Genomic DNA, 22377 nt, shown 5'->3' on the forward strand with positions numbered 1-22377 from the left:
TCGTCATTCGGCGTTGTTTTCTTCCATGGAAAAATTTTATCCCCCAGGTATTACTTATCGATCGTTACGAAGGAAGGTCCGAGTCGCAGTCGCGTAGAAAATCAACAACTCCACGTATCCGTGGTAACTCGATGAATCAAAGGGCGCGTCAGCGGGGACAACCGTCAGGGTCGTGAGATCAGAGTAGTAATTGGAGGTGATTGGCATGCGCTCTTGGATCCAACAAATCCGGTTCGATCTCTGCTCAACCGCTGCTCAACTCGACCGTTGTCTCCGTCGAATACGTGGAACGTGAAACGAAGGTAACCTGGCGTACAATTTGCGGTGTAATCGTCGGATCGTCTCTCCTTCCCTTCTCCCGCGTTCGTTATCATGGGCAACGAGAAGGAGGTGGATATCATTAGCGTCGCGCAGAGATCCGAGAAGAAGACTCTGCTCGAGAGATACAACATACCGGTGGAACACTTCACGTACGAATTTATATCGCAGTGCACCGATGGGAGAACACTGGAGCGCATCGTTCTCGTCTTGCGGTGAGTTTCTCGAGAAACGCCGGAAACTCAGGAGGGGCGAGGAACAGACGTTCGTGTTAACGCTAATTGATTACCATCGTTATCTATTTTATCTTGCGCACTGACGTTAAAAAATTTTCCCTTCAACGTCTGCCAATCAGGTTTGCGAGACCGGCCTTCCTCGAAACCTCTCTTTACGCGAAATATTATTAACTCCATCTTGACGCTTCCTATTTTGCGTTACCTCTCGGCTAATCCTCAGTACATTATGATAATTACAGTACATACTGACAATTTTTAATCCCCACGCTAATCGTCAGCGAGATTTGCAACCCTACTGCTTAAAACGCCATTAAACCCGTTATTTTCCGGCATGTTTATTAACGATTCGTCATAAACATCTCCGCATGCGGTTTTAATACCAGTTCTGGGGAAGAGGGAGAGTATCCAGATTTGACGAAGCACGCGGAGGAGCGTCTCGCTAGGATTAAACCGACGAGCGCTGTTCTGAGGAAGGTGGAGGCAGTTTTGAGACGAAATATGTTAAATGTGGACGAACGGCAGGAAATCGACGACGACATGAGCAATTGGGCGTGCGAGATGCAATCTCGCGAGAAAGATTTAGAAGAGGGGAAAGCCATCCTTGCCAACGAGCCCTGTCTGGAACCGGAAATTCGAAAGATTAAAACTAATGACACAAAAGTATGTCAATATAATAATCAAAGTACAGAGATATACATTTTATTAAGATATCAATGTCTTTCGTTTCAAATTCGTATTTTACGACAATATTGTATATTATATTTTTATGTTAATTTATTAATTCTTAAAGTATCAAATTACAAGCAATTATTGGTACAAAACTAAATGTAAATTTATTATGCATACTGCACGTAAGAGAGTAATGTAGAATTGTTTATAATTCGCGCGTCGCGTTTTAAGGATAAGAAGATGAAGATGAACGAGAAAAAACGCGATAAGCCCAAACGAATCGCCGCATGTGACTATGAGGCTTGGAATAAATACGACGTCGACACGGAAATAAACAGGATAGACCTGCAGGACGAGCGGCGGCAGACCGAAATGAAGGAAATCCAGGAACAGCGAAAGGAACTGGATAAAATAAATGAGATGGCACATAAAATGACAGTCGATAAACGTACGTTCATAAAGTAACATCTTTAAAGTCACGACGGTTAATTAACAGTGCAAAGAACTGTCAAATAGACTGTTAATTTACAAGGTGTCCCAGATAATCCGTACATCTCGTTTCTCTCATTAATTTTGATAGAATTTGTAATCTCGATTCTCCATTAATTTTAATCGGAATTAAATCCTCCCCCCTTGAATTAGATCTACTAAAGCTCTTAATCTATTAGTTTCATTAACCGGAACGGAAATAAACGTAATGGCGGAGCAGGAAAGAGAAAAGGGGAACGAAGCCTTCAGAGCGGCTGATTACGGGGAAGCTCTTCGGCATTACAACGCCAGCATCGACGTAGACTCGAATCTAAATGCCCACAATAATCGTGCTATGACATGTAAGCGAACCCATTCTTTTATAATTGTATTCTGATTAAAATGAATTAATAATTATACGCAATAAAACAGCTAAAGATATTCGAGTTTTTGTATTTTTGTTTGCGATTTGTAATTCTTTCTAAATTATTAAACAATAAAAAAGATCAATTACAAAATTAAAAATTGTATTACCACTAATAGAGATAGGATACATCGTGCTTTTTCAATTCAATGTTCGTCAAAATATCGCTTAATTCTGTGTTGCACAATAAGATCCCATTGAGCCAATATGTTGCGTTCAGTTATAAAGCTGCAGCGTTACGAGGACGCGCTTAACGACTGCAACACGGTGCTCACTATGGATTACAGAAATATCAAAGCACTCCTTCGCCGGGCATTATCCCTGGAACATCTCGAAAGGCCGCACGAGGTAGAAAAATTAATGCGCGTAACATTCGTATTGATTTACCATCTATATTTAATGCCCAAATAAATTTCGCTGCTGAATAAATACTGATTGTGAGTCATCCATTGATTTTATATGAATAAATTTGAAAATGTAATAATTTATTGCGAAAAAATTGACTACAACATTTGAAAGAAACTTTAATTGAAAGATTTCTTATTTAGATTCCTCATAAGTACATTTCGTAATTCTAATGTATAATTACTGATGTATTATTTTGTATAGGCTTTAGCGGATTACGAAGCTGCTTTAAAATTGGAGCCAACTAACAAAGTGGCAATATCCGGTGTGAACAAGTTGAGAAAACCATGTGACTCGAGGAAAATAAGGTAGAAATATATTCAACCCTTAAATCCAATATTGTATACCATAATTTTTATCGAGCGGATTTAAACCAATTTTCAGAGCCTTGAGATAATATAGCACGTTACTTATTATACATTTGCAACTGTGATTAGAATAATAACGACAATTTATAAAGATCCGGCCATTACGTTACTGTCATTAAATTTCTGACTACGTTCTCGCAGGATGAAGATCGAAGATATGAGCGACGACGAAAACAAGGGCGAGCGTATAAAGACGGAGAGAACTGCGAGAGCGAACAGCATTGAGTGTCCGAAACTGCGTGTTAACAACGATATATGTTATTGCGACAGAGCGCCAGGCTCGTCGCGAAGCATCGCTACGAAGCCGCACTTAAAAGCGAGTTACTGCGTGGAAGCTGAGAGCAACAAAGCAGTCGCGGCAGCATCAGCAGCAGTAGCGGATGCCGCGGCAAATAAAAGGAACGAGAAAACAACACGCGACTCATCGAGCGGCGATAAATTATCACCTGTTGCGAGGGATTTCGGTGCCAGAAATAAAACGACGAGATCGCAAGACGCCGTCAGGAGCGACGATATTTTCACGATTTCGCGCGAGTCATTTCCCGGGCCGCGTGGCGCAAAGGGTAGACTGGAAAAGTCGATTTTTTCATGCGTGTCGTCGCCCATGGGTAAAACGAAGCCATCCACGGTCATCATCGAAGAGCTTCCGAGCGATGAGGCGTACGAGAAACCACTGGTGGCGAAGGTGGAAACAAAGAAAGAAACAAGCCTGGTAAAAGAAAAAAGTGCATTAACAAAGAAATCCTGTACGAATAACAATAAGGAATCAATCTCTCTCGATAAAGAGAGCAAGACTAAAATGAGCTTAACGCCCAGCAAAATTCAGGCGGTTGACAAGGGTGAGAAATCGAGGAAAACTATCAATTCTAGCGAAACAAAGGTGGAAGTAAAGAAAAAGACGAAAGAAGAGAGAAATGCGCCGCTAAGCAAAAAATCGACCGCAAACAAGAGTGAAAAGTTAATTTCGCCTGAAAAGAAAGGCAAGACTAAAGTGGGTACATCAGACAAAATTATAGCCACCGAGTGTCGGAAAGATAGCACATTGGAAATGGATCATCTTCGGGTATAATTTCAGATTTCGGAATACAATATATAACTTTGTGTTTTTCCTTATGTTTGCAAATTCTCGAACGGTCATTATCGAAGTAATTACAAAAAAATTAACTTGTTACAAGTTATACGAATAATAAAAAGTACAAAGTAATAAAAAAGATTGAATAAAAAGAGAATGAAAGATAGAAGATATATTTCATGTAATTTGTTTCAGAAATTAGATAACATCGAATCTCCTTACGAATTTCTACGTCTGTGGCAATCCCTGAAAGACGACGTTAGTCTGGAGTTGCGCGCGAAACTTTTGCGATCCATAGCACACGAGGACATGAATAAAAGTAAGTTTTACAAAGTAATATTGATCGCAATGCTGATATCAATAATTAAATATTTGCAATTGCGATGCAAGAATTCGTTGTTTGGCCTATTGACCGTTTATTTTAGTGTTTATATATTCAAATAGTTATTAAATTATTCTTAACATATTTTACACTTTAAAGGAATTTGTAGTTCCATAATCCATAATTCACATACGTTTTAAAATAGGATTCTATTTGTAGTTTCTATTTGTTTCTAAATGTTTCATGTTACATGGCACGTAAAAATCGTAAATTCCATTTTGAATTCCGACACGAGTGTCAGGACGCGCAAAAGTGTGGTATAAGGTTCAAAAAATTGATTTTAATTTGCAGTCATAGGCAACAAATTGGATGCAGCAATGCTCAGTCTCATTTTGCATTGCTTGGACCAGCAATTCTGCACGCCGAAAGATACAGAGTTGCTCGTGAGTCTGCTGTACTCCCTGAGTCAACTGAGTCGATTTTCCATCATTATCATGTTCATGGATTCCAAAGATAAGCAAGGTAATATAAAAACAATATGAAATTAACAGCCAGGCGACGTGTTCAATTGCCGTGATTTTGATCAAATTAGACGCAAGGCAACTTATTTTCAGAATCCAGCTGATTCGATTCCCACGATTTCGACCAAACTCTGATTGACTTAATCGACAATTAAAATTTAATCAGAATTGAGTCAGAATTGCTTAAAGCCAAATTTCTGCATAATTCAATATCTCTAATCATTTTCTCATAAAAAAATTAACAATTCTATGCCCATGTTAACTAAAATAGTATAGACATTACTTGATAAGTTTTCGATTAAATTTGGTTTGGTTGGCACAGTTTGGTTGAAATCTTAAATATTTTAAATATTCAGATTCACGGTTTTAAGTATTCAAATAAATATATAGGTATTTAAATATGATACGCCTCTATTTAAGTACTGTCATAGACTCGTAGATGTAAGTTTCTAAACAGATATGTTCAGATATATCTATCAACGTAGACGCTATTACATAAATATAAATACCTGTACAGATGCGTTCGTTTTACAGCCTTGAGAAACATATTACGTTTCCTGGAAAAGGAGGATTCACCCAGGGTCTCGCAATTACGTCAGATTTACGTTACTTGAAGACCGGCGTTGCCATCATCAAACGTACGCATACGTTAACCCTGGTTAACGTATATATTTCATTATTTAACAAAAAAACAGAATACAAATTTGATACTCAGAAATACAAGAGCCACTCACCGTATCGAGCAGAGTATCGTCGGCGAAGAGCGGCGACTCCCGTACTCGTCGACGGTATCGTTCCGTACGAATTCTCCTCGACGAACGGCAATCGCGTCGAAATCCGCGATTGTCCGCGATCAGTGGATCAATTACTTAACACCGAAATGATCGTCCACCTCCGATCCGGCGTTCTCGACGCGCGACATTTTCTCACCGGCGTGAAAATCCAAAACGTATACTTGTACTTATCATGGCGGCGGACGCCGAGCGATCGCGAGTCGCGAGAATGCGCGGATTACGAGCGCGCCGAGAAACATATAATCGCCGATCGCGATCGCGCGGATCGATCGACACCACCGTTCCCGGTTCCCGTCGTCGCACCCGACGCCGCCGGCACTCGTCCGCGCGCGGATTCCGTCCCGGGACGGGTGAACGAGACGCGGAAACGCGGAGCGATCGCGAGACTCGGCCGCGGCACCGGACCGGAGTCGCTCGACGCGAACTGCCAACTGTAACCGACGCTCGCGGCTCGCGCAAAAAACGCGGGTCACGCGATGACGCGCGGGCACCCCGCGCGCGCAAAAAAAAATAATGATACATTTTTTCCGCGATTAGTTGAAATACCGTTGAGAACACCGATACCGTCGACAAAAGCGGATTACGACGTTACGTACTGTGCGGTACCTCGCTCGACAATTGGCGATTCGCGAATTTCGCGATGCGAAAAATAATGTCGAAGTATCTAACGGCGTGAAATTTGATTGTGTGTGTGACTCGTCTAACTTCACGTTTCTCTCGCGGCGCGGTAAACTCATCGTTTCAATTAATCGAATATTCGCGTATAACTTGTAAGTTTCTTCGCAATCGGTTCGTGTTAGTTATTCCGGTTAATGAAACATGATTATTAGTAGATGTAATTAGTGTTGTTTGTACGATACATGTAACAAATTGAATTGCGATTATTTTATTAATAACGAATGCGATTACGTTATAATGAATTTCAGATTATAATCTTTAAACGTGATATACTTAAGAAAGAAAGAAAGAGAGAGGCCAAATAAGTATTTATGTTAAATTTAATTAAGAACTTTTTGTAATAAAAGAGATAAGTTCACAATCATGTATACCGTATACATATAATGTTAAGGATATATTATTATAATAAAAAAAAAAAGAAAAAAAAAAGAGAGTTGGAGGAGCTGGGATTTGAACCCAGGACTTTCAGCATGCGAAGCAGACACTCTACCACTGAGTTACACCCCCATTTAATAGATCTGTGCTTAAACAGAGAGACATGGAACGCGCAATTTTTTTAAATTGTTTTTTCATAATTATATAAGGTCGAAATGATAAATTATATAACAGTACGTTGTCATATATTGTAAGGTATTGTTTATTAGCTATTATTCACGGGAAAAATATGAAATGGTTCTCATTTAGTTACGTCACGTACGTAAAGCGCAATATAAAGTTCTATATAAAGCTTGAATTTAGCATCTGATATTACCTACTTCACTTTGACGTTTTTACAGTAAATATTAATTATATTTTTATTGGCAACATATTATCTTTCAGATTACAATCCAAATAAAATAGAAAAAAGTAGCCAGTTTTAACATAATTAAATCTGACAATCTTCGAATCTTGAAAATGTTAATTGTTCCCGATACCGCGAATTTTTAATGCGAATCTTGATTCAGCAACATTCTCTCATTCATCTTAACTGCACTTTCTACACTTAATTTTTCTCTCTCTCTTGCTCCCTTGCGAGAATATAGTTGCTTTCCATTTACATCAAAGTCTTTACTTTGATGGATTTACATCTGTCTTTATTATTCATTAATTGCCAAAAAGGATAGAACGACGTCACAAGTGAGAATTATCTGAGTTTTGATGTAAATGGAAAGCACCTTATATCGCCTATCTCGTTTCAAGTGCCGAGAGTGCACCCGATCGCAAATTCCCGCCGATTTCCCTCCATCCGGTCCAATCCGCAGCCTCCAATGAGAGGAGAAAAAGAGCGGTCGTGCAGAGCTGCCAACGACGTTCGCGCGATTCGCAATATAAATCCACCCTGAGACGATCCCGGCTGATTTTGGCCGGCCTGTTCGCGGCGACATCATCCGCGCCCCGCGGACATGTATTATTGATGCGCTAACCTATGCGACGGAACAACGCTCCCCGTCGCGCGCGCGAGAGAGAGATCCGCGTACAGTACCGGTGTAACCGCGCGTGTGTCGCGCCCGGCGATTAAACGCGAGCGTGGAGTGACCGCGCGACCGTCGTCGCGCCGCGTCGAATTGTGCCCCGCCGCCACCGCGCCGCGAACCCCGCTCGACGACGACGACGACGACGACGCTGCTCGGCCACCGACGTCGCGCCGCAACGAGCGTCTCCCGCGCGCAGCTGTCATCTCGCGTCGCCCGTCGTCCGTCGCCCGTCGCCGCCGCCGCCGCCGCCGCGGACGTTCGATCCGGAGTGCGCGCGAGGAGCTGTCCTGCGGACCGTGGCCGATCGTCCCTTTCGTGCATGCTGCCCGCGCGCGTCACGATCCCGACCTCTCGTCGACCGCTGGCGTCCTCGTCCCGCTGCTCGAACGTAAGTAAGTGTCGCTGCGTCGGCTCCGGGCGACTCCGCGCTGGACCGATTTACGCGAGCAATTTCGAGAGTTTTTTTTATCGAGATACGTGACGTATTGATACGCTAATACGTTGTCAGTAGATATGATTGAAATGTCACTGTAGACGTTAGATAAACAAAGGCAAGTTTGCTCTTGGTATGATTTCCCCAACAATTGCTAGCGATTGTTGGAGACATAAATCAAGAACGGATAATTCATTGAAAGGATATAGCCTAATTGTTGGTATTAGGTAAACAAATGTGTTTCTTTCATGTTATTCAGGATGGAGTGATTTTTATAATTCTATAATTAAGGCTGTAGAGCAGCTAGATTGTATAAAAAATATGACGAATTATTTACAGAAAAGCAACTGTTGTGATACATGGGTGAAACACGAATCGCTAGATGGTAGAGCGTGAAAGATTGGACTGTACCAGGTCCAAGAAAAAGATCAGTGATTTGAGGGAAGAAACGCGACAGTGTCCACCACGGCTTTCACCGAGATGGTTGGATTGGCGGGCGGGGGAAGTCACTTGTATCCCTCGCCCCCCATGCAACCGAATCCCGAGTGTAAATATCGCAGCAATATTAGTTATATTATTTGAATTATATCTGTATTGATCACTCTCTTACTCTCTTACTTTCTTCGATAACCTATTTATATCTTAAGGAATTTATTTGATACTAATAAATCATCAGCTATTGTATAAAGTTAATTGACTGAAGCTAAATTAGTTGAAGCACTTAATTAGTCAAATTTTTACAACTTTAATTATTCCAGCTTTGATGATTTTCGTTTCATATATTGTGCTATTTTGAAAAAATAGTTTTGAAATGAGATTACTGTATTGTTAAAATAAAATATAGTCTTATTTTTTATGCATTTTTTTAATGCAGTGAGAGAGATGACTGGAATAGCACCTAGTGCACCAACCAGCGCTGATGCCTGCTTAAGCATTGTGCACTCGTTGATGTGTCATCGTCAAGGTGGTGAGAGCGAAGGTTTCAGCAAACGAGCTATCGAATCGCTGGTGAAGAAACTCAAAGTAAATCCGATATATATTCCTATATCGCTAACATTGTGATACATTATTTTGAAACAAATATTTTCAATTTTGTTATATCTTCATTTCTGCTAATTGCAATTATTTTCTACTGTCTTATTTTGTATGTCAAACAGTCGACCGTTGCTTTCGCGAAACAAAGCGAAAGTCGGTCGACCAAAACAACTGCAATTTTTATTTTGATTGTCAAAAAAGTGTCGAAGCATTGGCATCAGAATCATGAAGATTTGATAACATTCTGGAACGAGAGCATAAAATCAGGATTTCGTGCCTTCGGCACCATTTATGTTAGTTATATATTCGCTTAGGTTGTTATATATTCGCAAATCTTAAATAAATTCAATCAAAATAAATGCTCGTAAAATGTGCGGTGCTTCCGATGTTATCTTTGTCGCGCTGTGTTCTTGTGTTAAACGTATATAACAGCAATGTTCAACTCAGTTACTTGTAATTCCATCGTGAACATTATTGTGTAACAATAGATTTGACTTTAATTCTAATGTGTTCGACCGATATTCTTTGCACTCACATCATCTAATTTTTTACCGTGACACGAACATATATGACTTTCAAAGAAGAGTACTCATATTGTATTTTAAAAACAATTTTTTTTACCGATTTTCCATTACATTTCAAAACTACGAAGATTTATGTATGACACACGTGTAATTTAATCAACAGGAGAAGCGTGACGAGTTGGATAGCTTGATCACTGCGATAACTACCAATGGCGCACATCCTAGCAAGTGTGTCACTATTCAAAGAACTTTAGACGGTAGACTGCAAGTGGCAGGACGTAAAGGTTTTCCTCATGTAATCTACGCTCGCATCTGGAGATGGCCGGACTTGCACAAGAACGAACTGAAACACGTGAAATACTGCCAGTTCGCTTTCGACTTGAAATGCGATTCCGTATGCGTGAATCCCTATCACTATGAGCGAGTGGTATCACCAGGCATAGGTATGTTACGATATGTAATCTTGCATCAGAATTTTTTTTATTTTTAACACGTTCAGTATTTGTATTTCATATACGCATATGATACTTGTTACTTCTTTTTTGCGATCCCATCTCCTTTTTTCTTATTTTCGCTTTATTATTGTTACGCTCGTTTAATTCTAGTTTAATTCTATCGTTCCCAATCATCCCTGATTGTAATTATCCAACGAGATAAAAGTAAGATAGATAGATAGAGATAGATATTTATTACTTCAGCTTTACATGCCAGGAAGGGACTTGGTTTATAATTCATCTTATCCACACTCATCCATCCTTACCTTGCGCACCTATTAATTGCACGTTAAACTCACAACCTAAACTTATTTGAACCTAGTCCGCTTCAGCATAGGCCAAGAAACGTACATTATTCACCTATACACACACATACCTTCCTACAACAACGCACAACAACTAATATTCCATTTCGCTTTGTCTCTAAAATAACATTCCTTGCATCCTGAAACTTATTCTAAATCAATGCCTTCTCTATAAACCTTATACTCCATAACCTATCATATACCTCTTAAACTCCTATCTTCCCTAACTACACTCAAATATTTACATACACCTACATACATATAACAAACTTGACTAATAACAAATCTCCTGCTTCCTAACTAATACTTTCCTATGTCCCCAGCCCTACCGAACTCATCACACCTCCCTGTATGCCCCTCCCTCCTCTTCTTTTCTCTTCCAATGTATTATCTTCCTAATCTTCCTGATCTTTTGAATTCATTCCTAATTTAACTCAAAAAACTTCTGTACCCTCGAATCGCTCTATTCCTCTTCCTTATTTGCCAAATTCCTCAGCGCTGCACCTCTCCACTCCTAATAAATTGCCTCCTAGCCCTTCTTCTCTCGTTCCCTCCGGAGCAACCTTTATTTCCTCCGCGCGCGCGTTCTCTGGTTATCTTCCCGTACCTCGTATCTGCCGTTGCATAACTAATATACCTGGGTTCGCATCCCTGCCATTCAAATATTCTAAAAATTCCAGAAAACTGCTGCGTCCTTTCTTAAACTGTAACGTTCATACCTCAACGAGATAAAAGTAAACTGTACATCCTGGGGTTAACGAATACAGAATACTAGAGAAAAAATCATTGATTGTTGTGGTCTTCTTGGTGTCTTGATGGAATGGGTTGGTTTCCCCCGCACAGACCCGTTCTTTACAGACCTATCCGGCCTGACCTTACAATCCGGTGTGGGTGTGGGACCCGGCGGGAGACTGGTTAAGGACGAGTATTCGGTCGGCGGCGGCGGCACGGCTGCTGCGGCAGCCGCCGCCGCGGTCGGATCCGCGATGGACGTGGACGGCGAGATGAATCAGACGATTCAGCATCATCCGCCGGCTCAGCCAACCGCTTCGAACAATGCACAACAGGCCCAGCAGGGCTTTATACCGGGTTTACCGCCGCCCAACCCGAGTAAGTTGAATGCGGTAACTGTATCTTCATTTGTGAAGCTTCCACTTTATCGAGAATTTTCATCAATTGGCTTTACACTTGATGTAAATCTGTTTGTAATTAATGTCTGGTGGCTAGATAATAATATACATCGATGAATTGGTACAACACATTAACGTGTGGACACATTTCTTTATCTAAATATAAGGATGTTAATAAATGAGTAATCCGACAAATCGCAAATTTGGCATGTGATGGTTACGTTTCAGGAAAATTTATGCAGGATACCATCCAACTGTGCTAAAAATATACATACTATTGAATTCAATGCGCTCGATATGATTGTTAATTATTAAAATGATTGCTAACGAGCTAGCCGCTTTCGTTTATTGCTATCGAATGTAGATTTAGTAGGCAAGAATACGCTTCGCAAATTTCTCTTTTTTGTTGCGTAATACGATTTTTGTTTTGGCTTCATTGTTTTCTTTTCCTTCTGATTGTCCGGCACAGCCAGTACTGAGGGTATATTTAGCGCCGGTGGTGGCGGAAATAATGGTAATCATCATGCTAAACTGGACGACAATAATTGCCCCAGGCAAACCTGGATTCCTACGCCTCATCACTCGGCAGGCCGTAACATGCATCATCGTACGTATTTCATTGTACACAGCTATTTATTTAAGGAGCTTCCGATTATATGTCGCTGATTAGCCATCGCTCAATGTTGCCAGTGTGCATTTTTCGTGATTCTTAGAATCGAATCAGAGTTTCCCAAATTAAATAATAGCGCTTCGCAAAAGAATGAAGTAGTTGTGAAGTAATTGTGTGAGTATGAAAGACGATCTCTGAATTTATTTCACAGAAAACGTAAGATGTATTTGAAAGCGTTTCAGTCAATCGAAATCGTGAATACAAACAGAAAGATGGGTAGCACATGTGCAACGATATCTGACTGATGTTTCGGATATCAACATAATATTTCAAATCAAAGTGACAAAATTTTGATTTTAGAAGAATCTAAGAGTCTTGAAATTGGAGAGTTCTGCAATAGCAGAGATCGAGACTCAACTATCAGAACATTCAGAATGTCTCTTTGGGAAACACCGATTCGCGCAGTGATCAGTTTCAGAGCGACGATAGCGAGGGCCATGTTCGTTGCATCTTAATATTTTATGTTGCCTGCATCGTGTATGAATTTTGATTTTACAGCAGTAGTACATCCAATGAGTCACACCGTAGGTAGCCAGCAACAGTCGCTGAATGCCGCATCGAGCGGAACGTCCGGTGCGCAGATTCTGAGTCCTGCGCAAGGACAATCGACCGCCGATACGTTCTACAGCACTACCACACCCCCACAGGACATCAATCAACCCCCGACAGTAGACGTGTTGGCGGCTTCTCTGGGTATATAATAAATTCTTAGCGTACCTTGCTTAATTAGCAGAAAAATTGCTATATTCATTCAAATGCTGATCCTATAAAGATCTGGATTTTCCTTCTAGCATTTTTAACGCAAGCATTTTAAAATCTTTATTATATGGTTTAAATAGGTGAAGGACAGAGTTCTCCTGTGTCACCTGTGCATCTTCATCATCCAAACGGCTTTCCTGTAGGTACAGCACCATACAATTCCGGTGCACCGCAATGGACTGGTGCCAATACTCTCACATATACTCAAAGCATGCAACCGCCAGATCCTCGACATCTTCATACGACGTCATATTGTAAGTCAATTATATTAAGCCGAAGAAAAATTCTTAAGTTTCTACTTTCTTTCTTTTTAAACTTTATAATTCAGCGGCATGACTTTTTAAATCGAATCTAATACTTCCATGAAACAGGGGGAGGCCACGGAAATGACGTCAGTGGAAACATCGGAGGATTGCTCTCTACGCAACCAGCACCAGAATATTGGTGTTCCGTCGGTTATTTTGAATTGGACATCCAAGTCGGAGAAACGTTTAAAGTCAGCAGCGGTTGTCCCACGGTTACCGTAGACGGTTACGTGGATCCGAGCGGCGGAAACAGATTCTGCTTAGGTGCCTTGAGCAACGTACATAGAACGGAACAGAGCGAACGGGCGCGTCTTCATATAGGTAATTGTAACTCAATTGAGAGTTTTTAAAATAGATAAGCAAAAGAATATTGCAATGGTCCAATGACTAAAATGAAACATTTTAGGGAAGGGCGTTGTATTGGATTTAAGAGGTGAAGGTGACGTTTGGTTGAGATGCCAAAGCGAACACAGTGTCTTTGTACAGTCTTACTATCTGGATAGAGAGGCAGGCCGAGCACCTGGTGACGCGGTACACAAAATTTACCCCTCGGCATACATTAAAGTCTTCGATTTAAGACAATGTCACAAACAGATGCGAGGCCAAGCCGCTACTGCTCAAGCTGCCGCAGCAGCTCAAGCCGCAGCGGTCGCGGGCCATCTCACGCATGGAGCGCCTATCACCAAAAGTAAGAACCGAGCATCTATCAATAAATAACGCTTTTTTAATAACGTATAATTAAATATTCTTTAATATACAGTCGCAGTACATAACGTATGTATAAAATGCAATTATCACTCAGGTCTAAGCGCAGCTGCGGGGATTGGAGTTGACGATTTACGAAGACTTTGTATCCTGCGTTTAAGTTTCGTTAAGGGGTGGGGTCCAGATTATCCACGACAAAGCATAAAAGAAACACCATGCTGGATTGAGGTATGTTTCGTGATTTTACTTTGCAGATCTTTTTAATCAGAAATCTTTTTTTTTTTTTTTTTAAGAGAAAAAAGCAAGGATTGATATAACATAATAAATACTTTAAAAGCCAATATGTAATACAGAAACTTATCAACCTTTTGCTTAGATAATTTTTTTAACTTGAGAATCCGAATAAACATATAAAAGATTAAACATTTAAATCAAAGTTTAATTTTTTTTTCCATTAATTTGCCAATCATTATATTTTTTCACATATCTTTTAAGATTCTAATATTAATATTTTATTTTCTAGGTGCATTTACACAGAGCGCTTCAGTTGCTGGATGAAGTGTTGCACACAATGCCCATTGATGGTCCACGAGCAATCGAATAATTTCATCAACGCGAAGAGAGCATCACGATGTTATTGCTGAAATCGAGCACGCAAGTTAATACGTCGTTTGAACAATCATATGAGTAATTTTGGCTTGGAAACGGGAGTGGACAAACCGGACGGACCAAATTCATCAGACGGAAATGATCAAGTGATTGAAATGCGAAATTCGGCCGGGGAGCTCGGGGAAAAGATCTTACGGAAGCTATTTATATATTTAACGACTCGTGATATAATAATCTGTGTAGGACAGGGGTTCCCAAACTCTCCGACGTCCATGTTGCAGATAGTCCGTAGATATCTATATATTCTAAAATTCTATATACATTTTGCATGTGCATATTTTTTTTATCAAAGAGTGTACATAACGTAGCTCATCTCTATTTTTTTATTTGCAAATAATTTTTATTAGATCGAAGAGAAAAAGGGAGAGGCCAATGCGAGTCATCACACATGATGCATAATAAATGATTTGTTATTAGATCTCAATTTATATGTTGGTTGATTGAAGTTGACTAATTGAAGATTCTCTTAATTATTCTTATACTATCGTCCCGGAATTTCCGTAGGTAAACGAAAAAAATAATAAAACGGGAATGATTAAACCAGAATCTATTTATTAATCTATATATATAATCTCTTATATATAGAGTGTGACTTTATTAAATAGTTGTTTACGTAATATTCCTTGCGACAATTTAGTATTTTAATATCTTTTGTTGCTACTGTTCCTCGGTATAATGAACATATGAAGGAATCGAAACATTTATATTTATAGCAGTATTTCATGCTATAAATATAACAGTCTTTCCATACTGAAAAAGTTCAAGTTTTATCTTAACGTTACTCTATGTGATAACACGATTGTATTTACACATGTTCAAGTTGTTTTACACTTCTGTTTCGAACTATAAAGTCATCGTTATATTTTTTATAAAAAAAACTGCGTTTTCTATTGCATGTATTTTGAATTTAAACATGTACGTGTTTTTAACATGTAATTTGGTAGAATAATTTAAAAAAATTAGATTAAAAAGTTCGGTTAAAGATCCGATAATGTCGCTGAGTATTTCGATGACGAAAGAAGAAAAAAAAGCATTGTCGTTTCCCTCTTACTCTCCTCTTCGCTTCGTAGTTTTTTACTGGTTTGAGAACCCCTGCTGTAGGATAAAATATGTGCCACGGCCTTGCACTACCACCAACGTACAAAAGTGAAAGAAACGTTATTTTTATTTACGAGATGTAATTTTTTACGGAGAGAGGCGACACGATGCGTCTCACCAACCGAGGAGCAGAAGAAAATAGAACGGCAGTTTTCTATTTTGCTAGGCGCACGATGGGGAGATTCCCTCGGCGACGCGCAGTCCGCTAAGCTCACAGTGATACCAGTTTCAGAACCATTACATAGTCACCTGTTCTTTGAGATTAGCTTTGTAAGATAAACTGAACTACTGTCTACATTTATTACTTACCGCGAATGTTAAGCTCAACATATATATTGGACAAGAGGACGGTCTTATATTTCTCTGAATTTCTGGATTTGTGGACGGTGAAATTAAAGAGCATATTAAAACTTTCTTAAATTTTTTAAATTCAAGGAAAGAATAATGGATTTGTAAGCAAGTTTTAAAGTTTAGTAATCACAGAACTGGAAAGAGAGAATATGATGATTTCGAGCTTTCCGATAAAATTTAACAATTAGATCTGTGAGTCCTGACGTAAACGTTCAAGGATCTAGGAATTCAGAGATCTTGGACCCCAGGGATCTCAGAACCCAGGAATCTTGAAGTCTGAGGATCTAGGAATCCGAGGACGTATAAGAGTCCTAGGATGTAAGAATTATCCTTACGCACGTGTATACAGTAGGGAGATTTTCTCTAAAGACACAGTAATACATTTCTGCCAAATAGCAAACGTAGATCGTAAGGATCACCCACGCATAATACACACAGTTATAATAATCCTTCGTAAGGATAAACTTTTTGTATTTAAATTCGCATAGAAGAGATATGATGTCACACATTTTTCTGATTTGTGAAAAGATCATACTTAGAAAACGTATTTATCACAGTTTATATATATTATAGGCATAGCTCTAGCGATTATATTGGCAGAAATTTGGTACAGTGGCGTTAGAATTATTTGTTTATTACAAATGGGTAACTTGTTTATTGTCTGTTTTACAGTTTATAACCAAAAACTATTTTATATATAGAGACCTTGAGGTTCTATAATGAACATACTTGTTCATCTTTTTTTATTTCTTCGTTTCATCAAATAAAATCTTTTAATTTCTTAGTTATTATTGATTATCATTATTATTATCATTATTGCGGTTATTGGAGGAGACAATGAAGACCCATACGAAAAATAACATGTACAACCTGGAGCAATAACGAATGCTTATGTATCAACAAGTTTTAGATCTGAGGACACAAAATTTAAAAATTTCAGGATTTTGGAATGGAGAGATGAGATTTTAAGAATCTTTATACTATATTATTTATTATATCTATATTGCATATTGACGCTGAAAGGAATCGAAGCAGCAAATTGAATTTCATTAAAGCGAATAAATCTCTCTCTCTCCGGTTGTGCGTCTCTTCCAATTAACCGCCGGATGTTATTATTATTACAGTAGTACTTGTTGAATAATTATACTTACTGTTTACCAGCTATTTTATTAAAAAATATAATCGTACAAAATATTCTTATATATATATAATATTTGATAATATTATAACATAGAGAGTGATTATATATAAGAATGAGAGAAAGAAAGAGAGAGAGAGAGAGAGAGAGAGAGAGAGAGAGAGAGAGAGAGAGAGAGAGAGAGAGAGAGAGAGAGAGAGAGAGAGAGAAGGAAAGAGAGTCGACCAAATACAACGGTATGCATGTACAAGGTGCCTCAAAATGATCGAAAACAATATCTCTGCCCACCTTGTACATATATACTCCGCACATATACATATATATTTTATTCTAATTGATTACGTATTCGCAAAAACAGAAAAAAAATAGATAGAGAGAAATATTTAACGCTTATTTACAACATAGTATTTACCGATTCTCGCTTCTTTGTTGCAATTCAGCCTTAGTGTTGCGGAGTGAATGAATGAATTTTCCACGAGAATTGGGATGGCGAAAGAGAGAGAAGAGGATTGAACGTTACCGTTTAAACTAAGTTCGAGAAGAAATTTGCACTCTGAATATATACATAGAAGTTGTCCGACGATTACCGCATTATTTCTCAACGAGACAGATGCCTTGACGGGGAGGGGTCTGCGTGCTCGTCAAGGAATCTACAATTAAGAGGGAAAATAATTCAGTAAACGCGGAGCGCGTCGATGTACACAATGCCTTCCTTTGATCGACCAATGATGAAATGTACACACAGCTCAAGTATATTGTCGACAAGAGATTCTTGCTTACAAAGCCAAGCTAGAAACACATGTGCCATCGTTTTCGTGCATATATAAGGAAAGATATAAAACTTAGGATTTCTTACAAGACTGTATTTTTAACTCCAGACTAAGCGTCCCCCGTGAATCTAATAAGAACTTAAACTACCGTTCATCTAAGAATTTAAACTTGACCGCGAAGCATAATATTTCGAGGCATTCGTAGGTCTAAGAAGCCGAAGAAACAAAGAGATTCAGACTTCGACGATTGTAAGGATTTTTAAGAATCCAGGAACAGCTCCGAGGCTCTAAGGGATCCTACGATTACAAGTAGGAGTCTAAGCTTCTAGAAGGTTCCGCGAACCTGCAAATTCCATGGTTCTACATAATAACCAGAGTTCTAATCCAATCGTCTTAGTGCTTAGAAACCTCCTGGTAGCGTAGAAAAAGCAGAAACAGAGAATGCATCTCCTGAAACAAGTCGTGAAATTTTTTTTACGCATGTATTAAAGTGATAATCACGAGCCGCGAATGAGCAGATGAGAATCTCTAAAATTAGCTATTGGAGGGCTCATCGACATGCTAAATGCGAGCTTAACAGCTTGTTTCTCGACAAAGAGACTTAAGTATGTATTAATAATTGATCCAGCAATGTTTCGTCAGCCGCCACTTATATGTGATACTGCCACTTTCGAATTTTGCCTTCAGACGAAATGCAGTTTTGAAACGCAAGAAGATTTCATAAAGTCTGGCCGTCAGAGGATCATGGTTAAATTATCCTCGCGTTGAATTTTCTATTCATTTTTTTTCCATTCATCGCCCGGAGAACGTTTAGCATGGTACTGCCCAGAGCCCTTCAACTTCGAAGCCCAAAACTTCCGAAAGGCGACAAACTGAGGCGAGATATTCGTTACAAGTCATTTCTTCGTCGTAAGGATCACTGCGAGACAGACGGATCTTTTATCTCCTTACTTGCGTTTCTTCGTAGCAAACGGCACAAACTGGTCTGCATCTAAGCCAAAGATACCCCCGACGAGATGCTGCAATGTTACGAATTGTTAAAAAAAAATTATACGACGAGCGTGACGCGAGATTTCGATTTCTTTCTCGCGCTGGACGTTCCGAAAAAGGGAGATCGAATGGAGAATTAAAAAGCGAGACTTAATGGAAGAGAACAATCGGAAGTTGATGATGTAGAACGCGCGAAGTCTTTTCGGAGCGTCCCGCGCGCACGAGATGTAATTATCCTTGCGTAAATTGTTTTTGTTAATCCTGCGTGTCGCAGGAGTAGAATTACGTCGCGATCCCGTTCGATTTACAATTGGATCCTGATTTTCGCCGATGCGCGAAATTATAACTACGTTCGATCCGCGAGTGGCGTAACAAAGAGGGAGGAGAGAAGAGAAAATAAGGGAAGAAGACCGAGATTAGTATAGATACAAATTAATATCTGTGATTATCGTCGATGCAGATATATTTTAAGTAATTTCTACGGCGTTCGGGCACATTTGTAAAAAAGGAAACGGAAGGAGGAAGAGGAAAGGGAGGGGAAAAAAGTTAAAAAAAAGAAAAACAATAATGATAACCATATACGGCGATAATACTTTTAGGGCGATTGTTGAGATAAGATTTATCCGTGTTTGTGTTGAATGCATGCTGTCGTACCGCGTGATGACGAAGGTTAATTAATTACGCATTAATTGTAATTAGGATAATTAGTATATATAGTGCGAGCACGCTATTGCTATTTCGAGAGAAGAGGGACAAAAAAAGGGGAGAGGAGGAAAAAGAGGAGGAAAGACACGAGGGAGCTCGAATGAATGTGTTTCGCGGAATCCGATTTTGTTGTTGTACATTATATAGATACATCGCATTATACACGATCATTTTCAATAAACATATTCTATAAATGATCTCTCTCTCCCTCCTTTGAACATTTTCTACTGCATCGAGACTTCATCCCGGGAGATGCGCTTAAATTTCTCGAAAATGTTGCTTCTTTTTAATAGATCGATCTTTATCTACCTTTCGAGAACTTGAAAATTTTTTTATAACAAGATTAAGGCTCATTTAAAGAAAAATTGAACTATGCATTCGAAAAACTTCAACAATACTGGAATAATCTCTGTTTTGAAAGACAATATTTTCATAAAAGTCGATTTTTTTTAAGGATGTTCGAAATGGAGTGTAAAATATAGCCTTATGAAATTTACTAAATTCACGGAATAATTTTTTTTTTTTTAATTAATTGAATGTCGCACAAATTATTTCACAATTGAAGATGAACTTTTGCACTTATATTTTTATCTTGAAAATGTATAAAATATTATCAATTTTTATTTAGTTGCAAATAGTCAAAAAAGCAATCAAAACTAAGATATATATGGAATGTAAAATACACCCAAATAATATAATTATATGTTAAAAAAGAACCATATGAGTAATGTTAAAAATATATATAGATTTATTTATTTTGATTTATATTACAGCATATCCTGTGCAACAAAACTCAGTAAAATCGCAAGGCAACACCTGCGTGTTGCCTTGTAAAAGTTATTAATTGTGATAATTACAAATGCAATTTGATATTAATTTCGAATGCGCAGGCGCGGCGAATCGATGTGCATACTGGGAAAAAGAAAGGAAAACACCATAACCTCACTTTTCGAGAGCGAGAACCTCACTTTTCGGAGCAACATAACCAAAGTTGGAACGGCGAAAATATTTGTGTTATTAATTCGAAGACATATTATGGTATTTGTCATTAATTATTATTATCAATTAATATTTATTTATTATATATACAGTATTGTATTACATTATGTGCTAAGTTTTTTATAAGATTATTATCCCACATATTCTATATACGTTTCTTTAATTTTGGTTTGTTTAAAAAACGTTCGTTGCAATATTATATTGTTAATCAATTATATGTTGAATATGTTGAACCTCTTTATCTAAAAAAGTCTTTGCATTTGATAATAAGATCAGTCACAGATGTCACAGACTGATTTAATTGTATAAACAAATGATATCGTAATAACAATGTATGAATATTACAATGACTGAAAATAGTACAATTTTGACAACGATACTTCTCGTAGCTCTAGAAATAATGCAGGCCATGAGGATAATAAAAGTCAACCCCTTAACGATGGGTACCGCTGGACTCTGCGAGACTTTCGTACCGAATTCCGTTTACACGCAGTGCGTGCGTTGGAAGAGGAAACCAATTTGGCTGCCCACAGCAAAATCCAAAGTGTTTCGAATACCAAAAAGGCCAGTCCTACCTGCCGAGGACAAATTGGAGCTCCAGCGTTTGAATAATAATTACAGGACATACATGACATCGTTTAAGTGCGTGCGCAAAGTTCTATGCATGGTTCTATAACTCTGACCTTCGGCTGATAAAATGTACACAGAAAATTCTGGCTACTGAAACTATATGTAGCTTGAAAATTAACGGGTATGTTGCAGGGCATATGTAAGGCAACTTGCAGAGGAGGGCAAGCAACAATCCGACGAGACAGTTTGTAAGCAGAGCGAAGAGGAGGACTTTGAAAGGTGCAGCGCTATAAACGACGAGTGGAATGCAGAAGTAGCGAAGACACGAGAGACCAGGCTGGCGGAGATGAGAGAGAATCGCAGAAACGAGATCCTGCAGCGTTTGCTAAGGCAAGAGCAGAGGCAGGAGATGAAGAAGGAGATGCTCAACAAAAAGGTCAGAAAAATCAAGGAAGAATCTGTTACGTTCATCACTGCGGAGAACATAGACGCTGCGATCGAGGAGTGTTTGGCAAACGTCGTCAATCATAATCGCGCGTTAGATTTGGAAGGAATTTGGCACAAAGGGCAATATCCCCCGGTTCCACCTATCGAAGAGACGCAGAAGCCAGTGGCTGTCGAGCAACGAAGTTAAATTTGAAAATCTTATGTCCAGACTATTCGTAAAAGTAAAACTAAGGTTTACTGGACTTGCACTTTTTACAAGTGTTCTATATTCTTGCTCGAATAATGATAAGCGTGATAAGTATGAGTTGTTATATTATAGATTGTAATAAATATAAAATAGATACTCCAATATTGTCCCTTACTATATGTAATTAATATTCCTAAAAAATTAGATGACTAATAAGAGCTTACAAAAGACAATTAGCATACCATTTTATAATTGAAATAGACTGTATATAATGATTATAGACTACACATAATATACTATGAAAAAATTGAAAAATTACGACAGTTTTATTGCAGAAAGTTGTACAAGATATATAAGCAGTAAT

General features: G+C 38.8%; 4 protein-coding genes and 1 non-coding gene across 9 annotated transcripts in view; 3 read left to right on the forward strand and 2 right to left on the reverse strand.

Moving 5' to 3' along the window:
- The window catches only part of LOC139771420 (ras-related and estrogen-regulated growth inhibitor), a 43169-nt gene extending 37733 nt beyond the window's left edge, over positions 1-5436 (reverse strand). Inside the window, exon 1 of the mRNA XM_071704170.1 lies at positions 5313-5436. The gene's annotated coding sequence lies outside the window, so the exon portion shown is untranslated. The remainder of the gene's footprint in view (positions 1-5312) is intronic.
- Spag1 (Spag1 axonemal dynein assembly factor) lies at positions 36-5464 on the forward strand. The gene is made up of 10 exons (XM_071704147.1): positions 36-533; positions 938-1214; positions 1455-1671; positions 1892-2053; positions 2336-2463; positions 2725-2828; positions 3030-3951; positions 4156-4279; positions 4634-4804; positions 5338-5464. Exons 1-10 carry the CDS (start codon positions 373-375, stop codon positions 5415-5417), a joined length of 2346 nt encoding a protein of 781 aa, XP_071560248.1. The 5' UTR covers positions 36-372; the 3' UTR covers positions 5418-5464.
- A 1246-nt stretch (positions 5465-6710) lies between these two features.
- Trnaa-cgc (transfer RNA alanine (anticodon CGC)) lies at positions 6711-6782 on the reverse strand. Its single transcript has one exon. It is a non-coding gene; the product is annotated as a tRNA-Ala (tRNA).
- Positions 6783-7366: 584 nt separating this feature from the next.
- On the forward strand, positions 7367-20007 carry Med (Smad/Smad4 homolog Medea). 5 transcript variants are annotated; one of them, XM_071704150.1, is made up of 12 exons: positions 7367-8117; positions 8502-8709; positions 9037-9185; positions 9885-10164; positions 11364-11630; positions 12120-12257; positions 12822-13013; positions 13160-13333; positions 13451-13705; positions 13791-14072; positions 14187-14317; positions 14613-20007. In XM_071704150.1, the coding sequence occupies exons 2-12, from the start codon at positions 8643-8645 to the stop codon at positions 14691-14693; spliced, it is 2016 nt and encodes a 671-aa protein (XP_071560251.1). In that variant the 5' UTR covers positions 7367-8117; positions 8502-8642; the 3' UTR covers positions 14694-20007. The 5 variants fall into 5 exon arrangements, with proteins under 5 accessions (XP_071560251.1, XP_071560252.1, XP_071560253.1 ...); XM_071704151.1 differs by having other exon boundaries at positions 7368-8117; positions 11379-11630; positions 12819-13013; XM_071704149.1 differs by having other exon boundaries at positions 7491-8121; positions 12819-13013.
- A 703-nt stretch (positions 20008-20710) lies between these two features.
- Mrps26 (mitochondrial ribosomal protein S26) lies at positions 20711-22175 on the forward strand. The gene is made up of 3 exons (XM_071704168.1): positions 20711-20848; positions 21199-21451; positions 21572-22175. The coding sequence occupies exons 2-3, from the start codon at positions 21210-21212 to the stop codon at positions 22011-22013; spliced, it is 684 nt and encodes a 227-aa protein (XP_071560269.1). The 5' UTR covers positions 20711-20848; positions 21199-21209; the 3' UTR covers positions 22014-22175.
- The last annotated feature ends 202 nt before the right edge of the window (positions 22176-22377 follow it).

This window comes from Temnothorax nylanderi, unplaced genomic scaffold (genome assembly GCF_030848795.1).
Source record: "Temnothorax nylanderi isolate EJ_2023f unplaced genomic scaffold, tnyl_v1.0 TNYL_tig0039_pilon, whole genome shotgun sequence".
Classification (NCBI taxonomy): domain Eukaryota; kingdom Metazoa; phylum Arthropoda; class Insecta; order Hymenoptera; family Formicidae; genus Temnothorax; species Temnothorax nylanderi.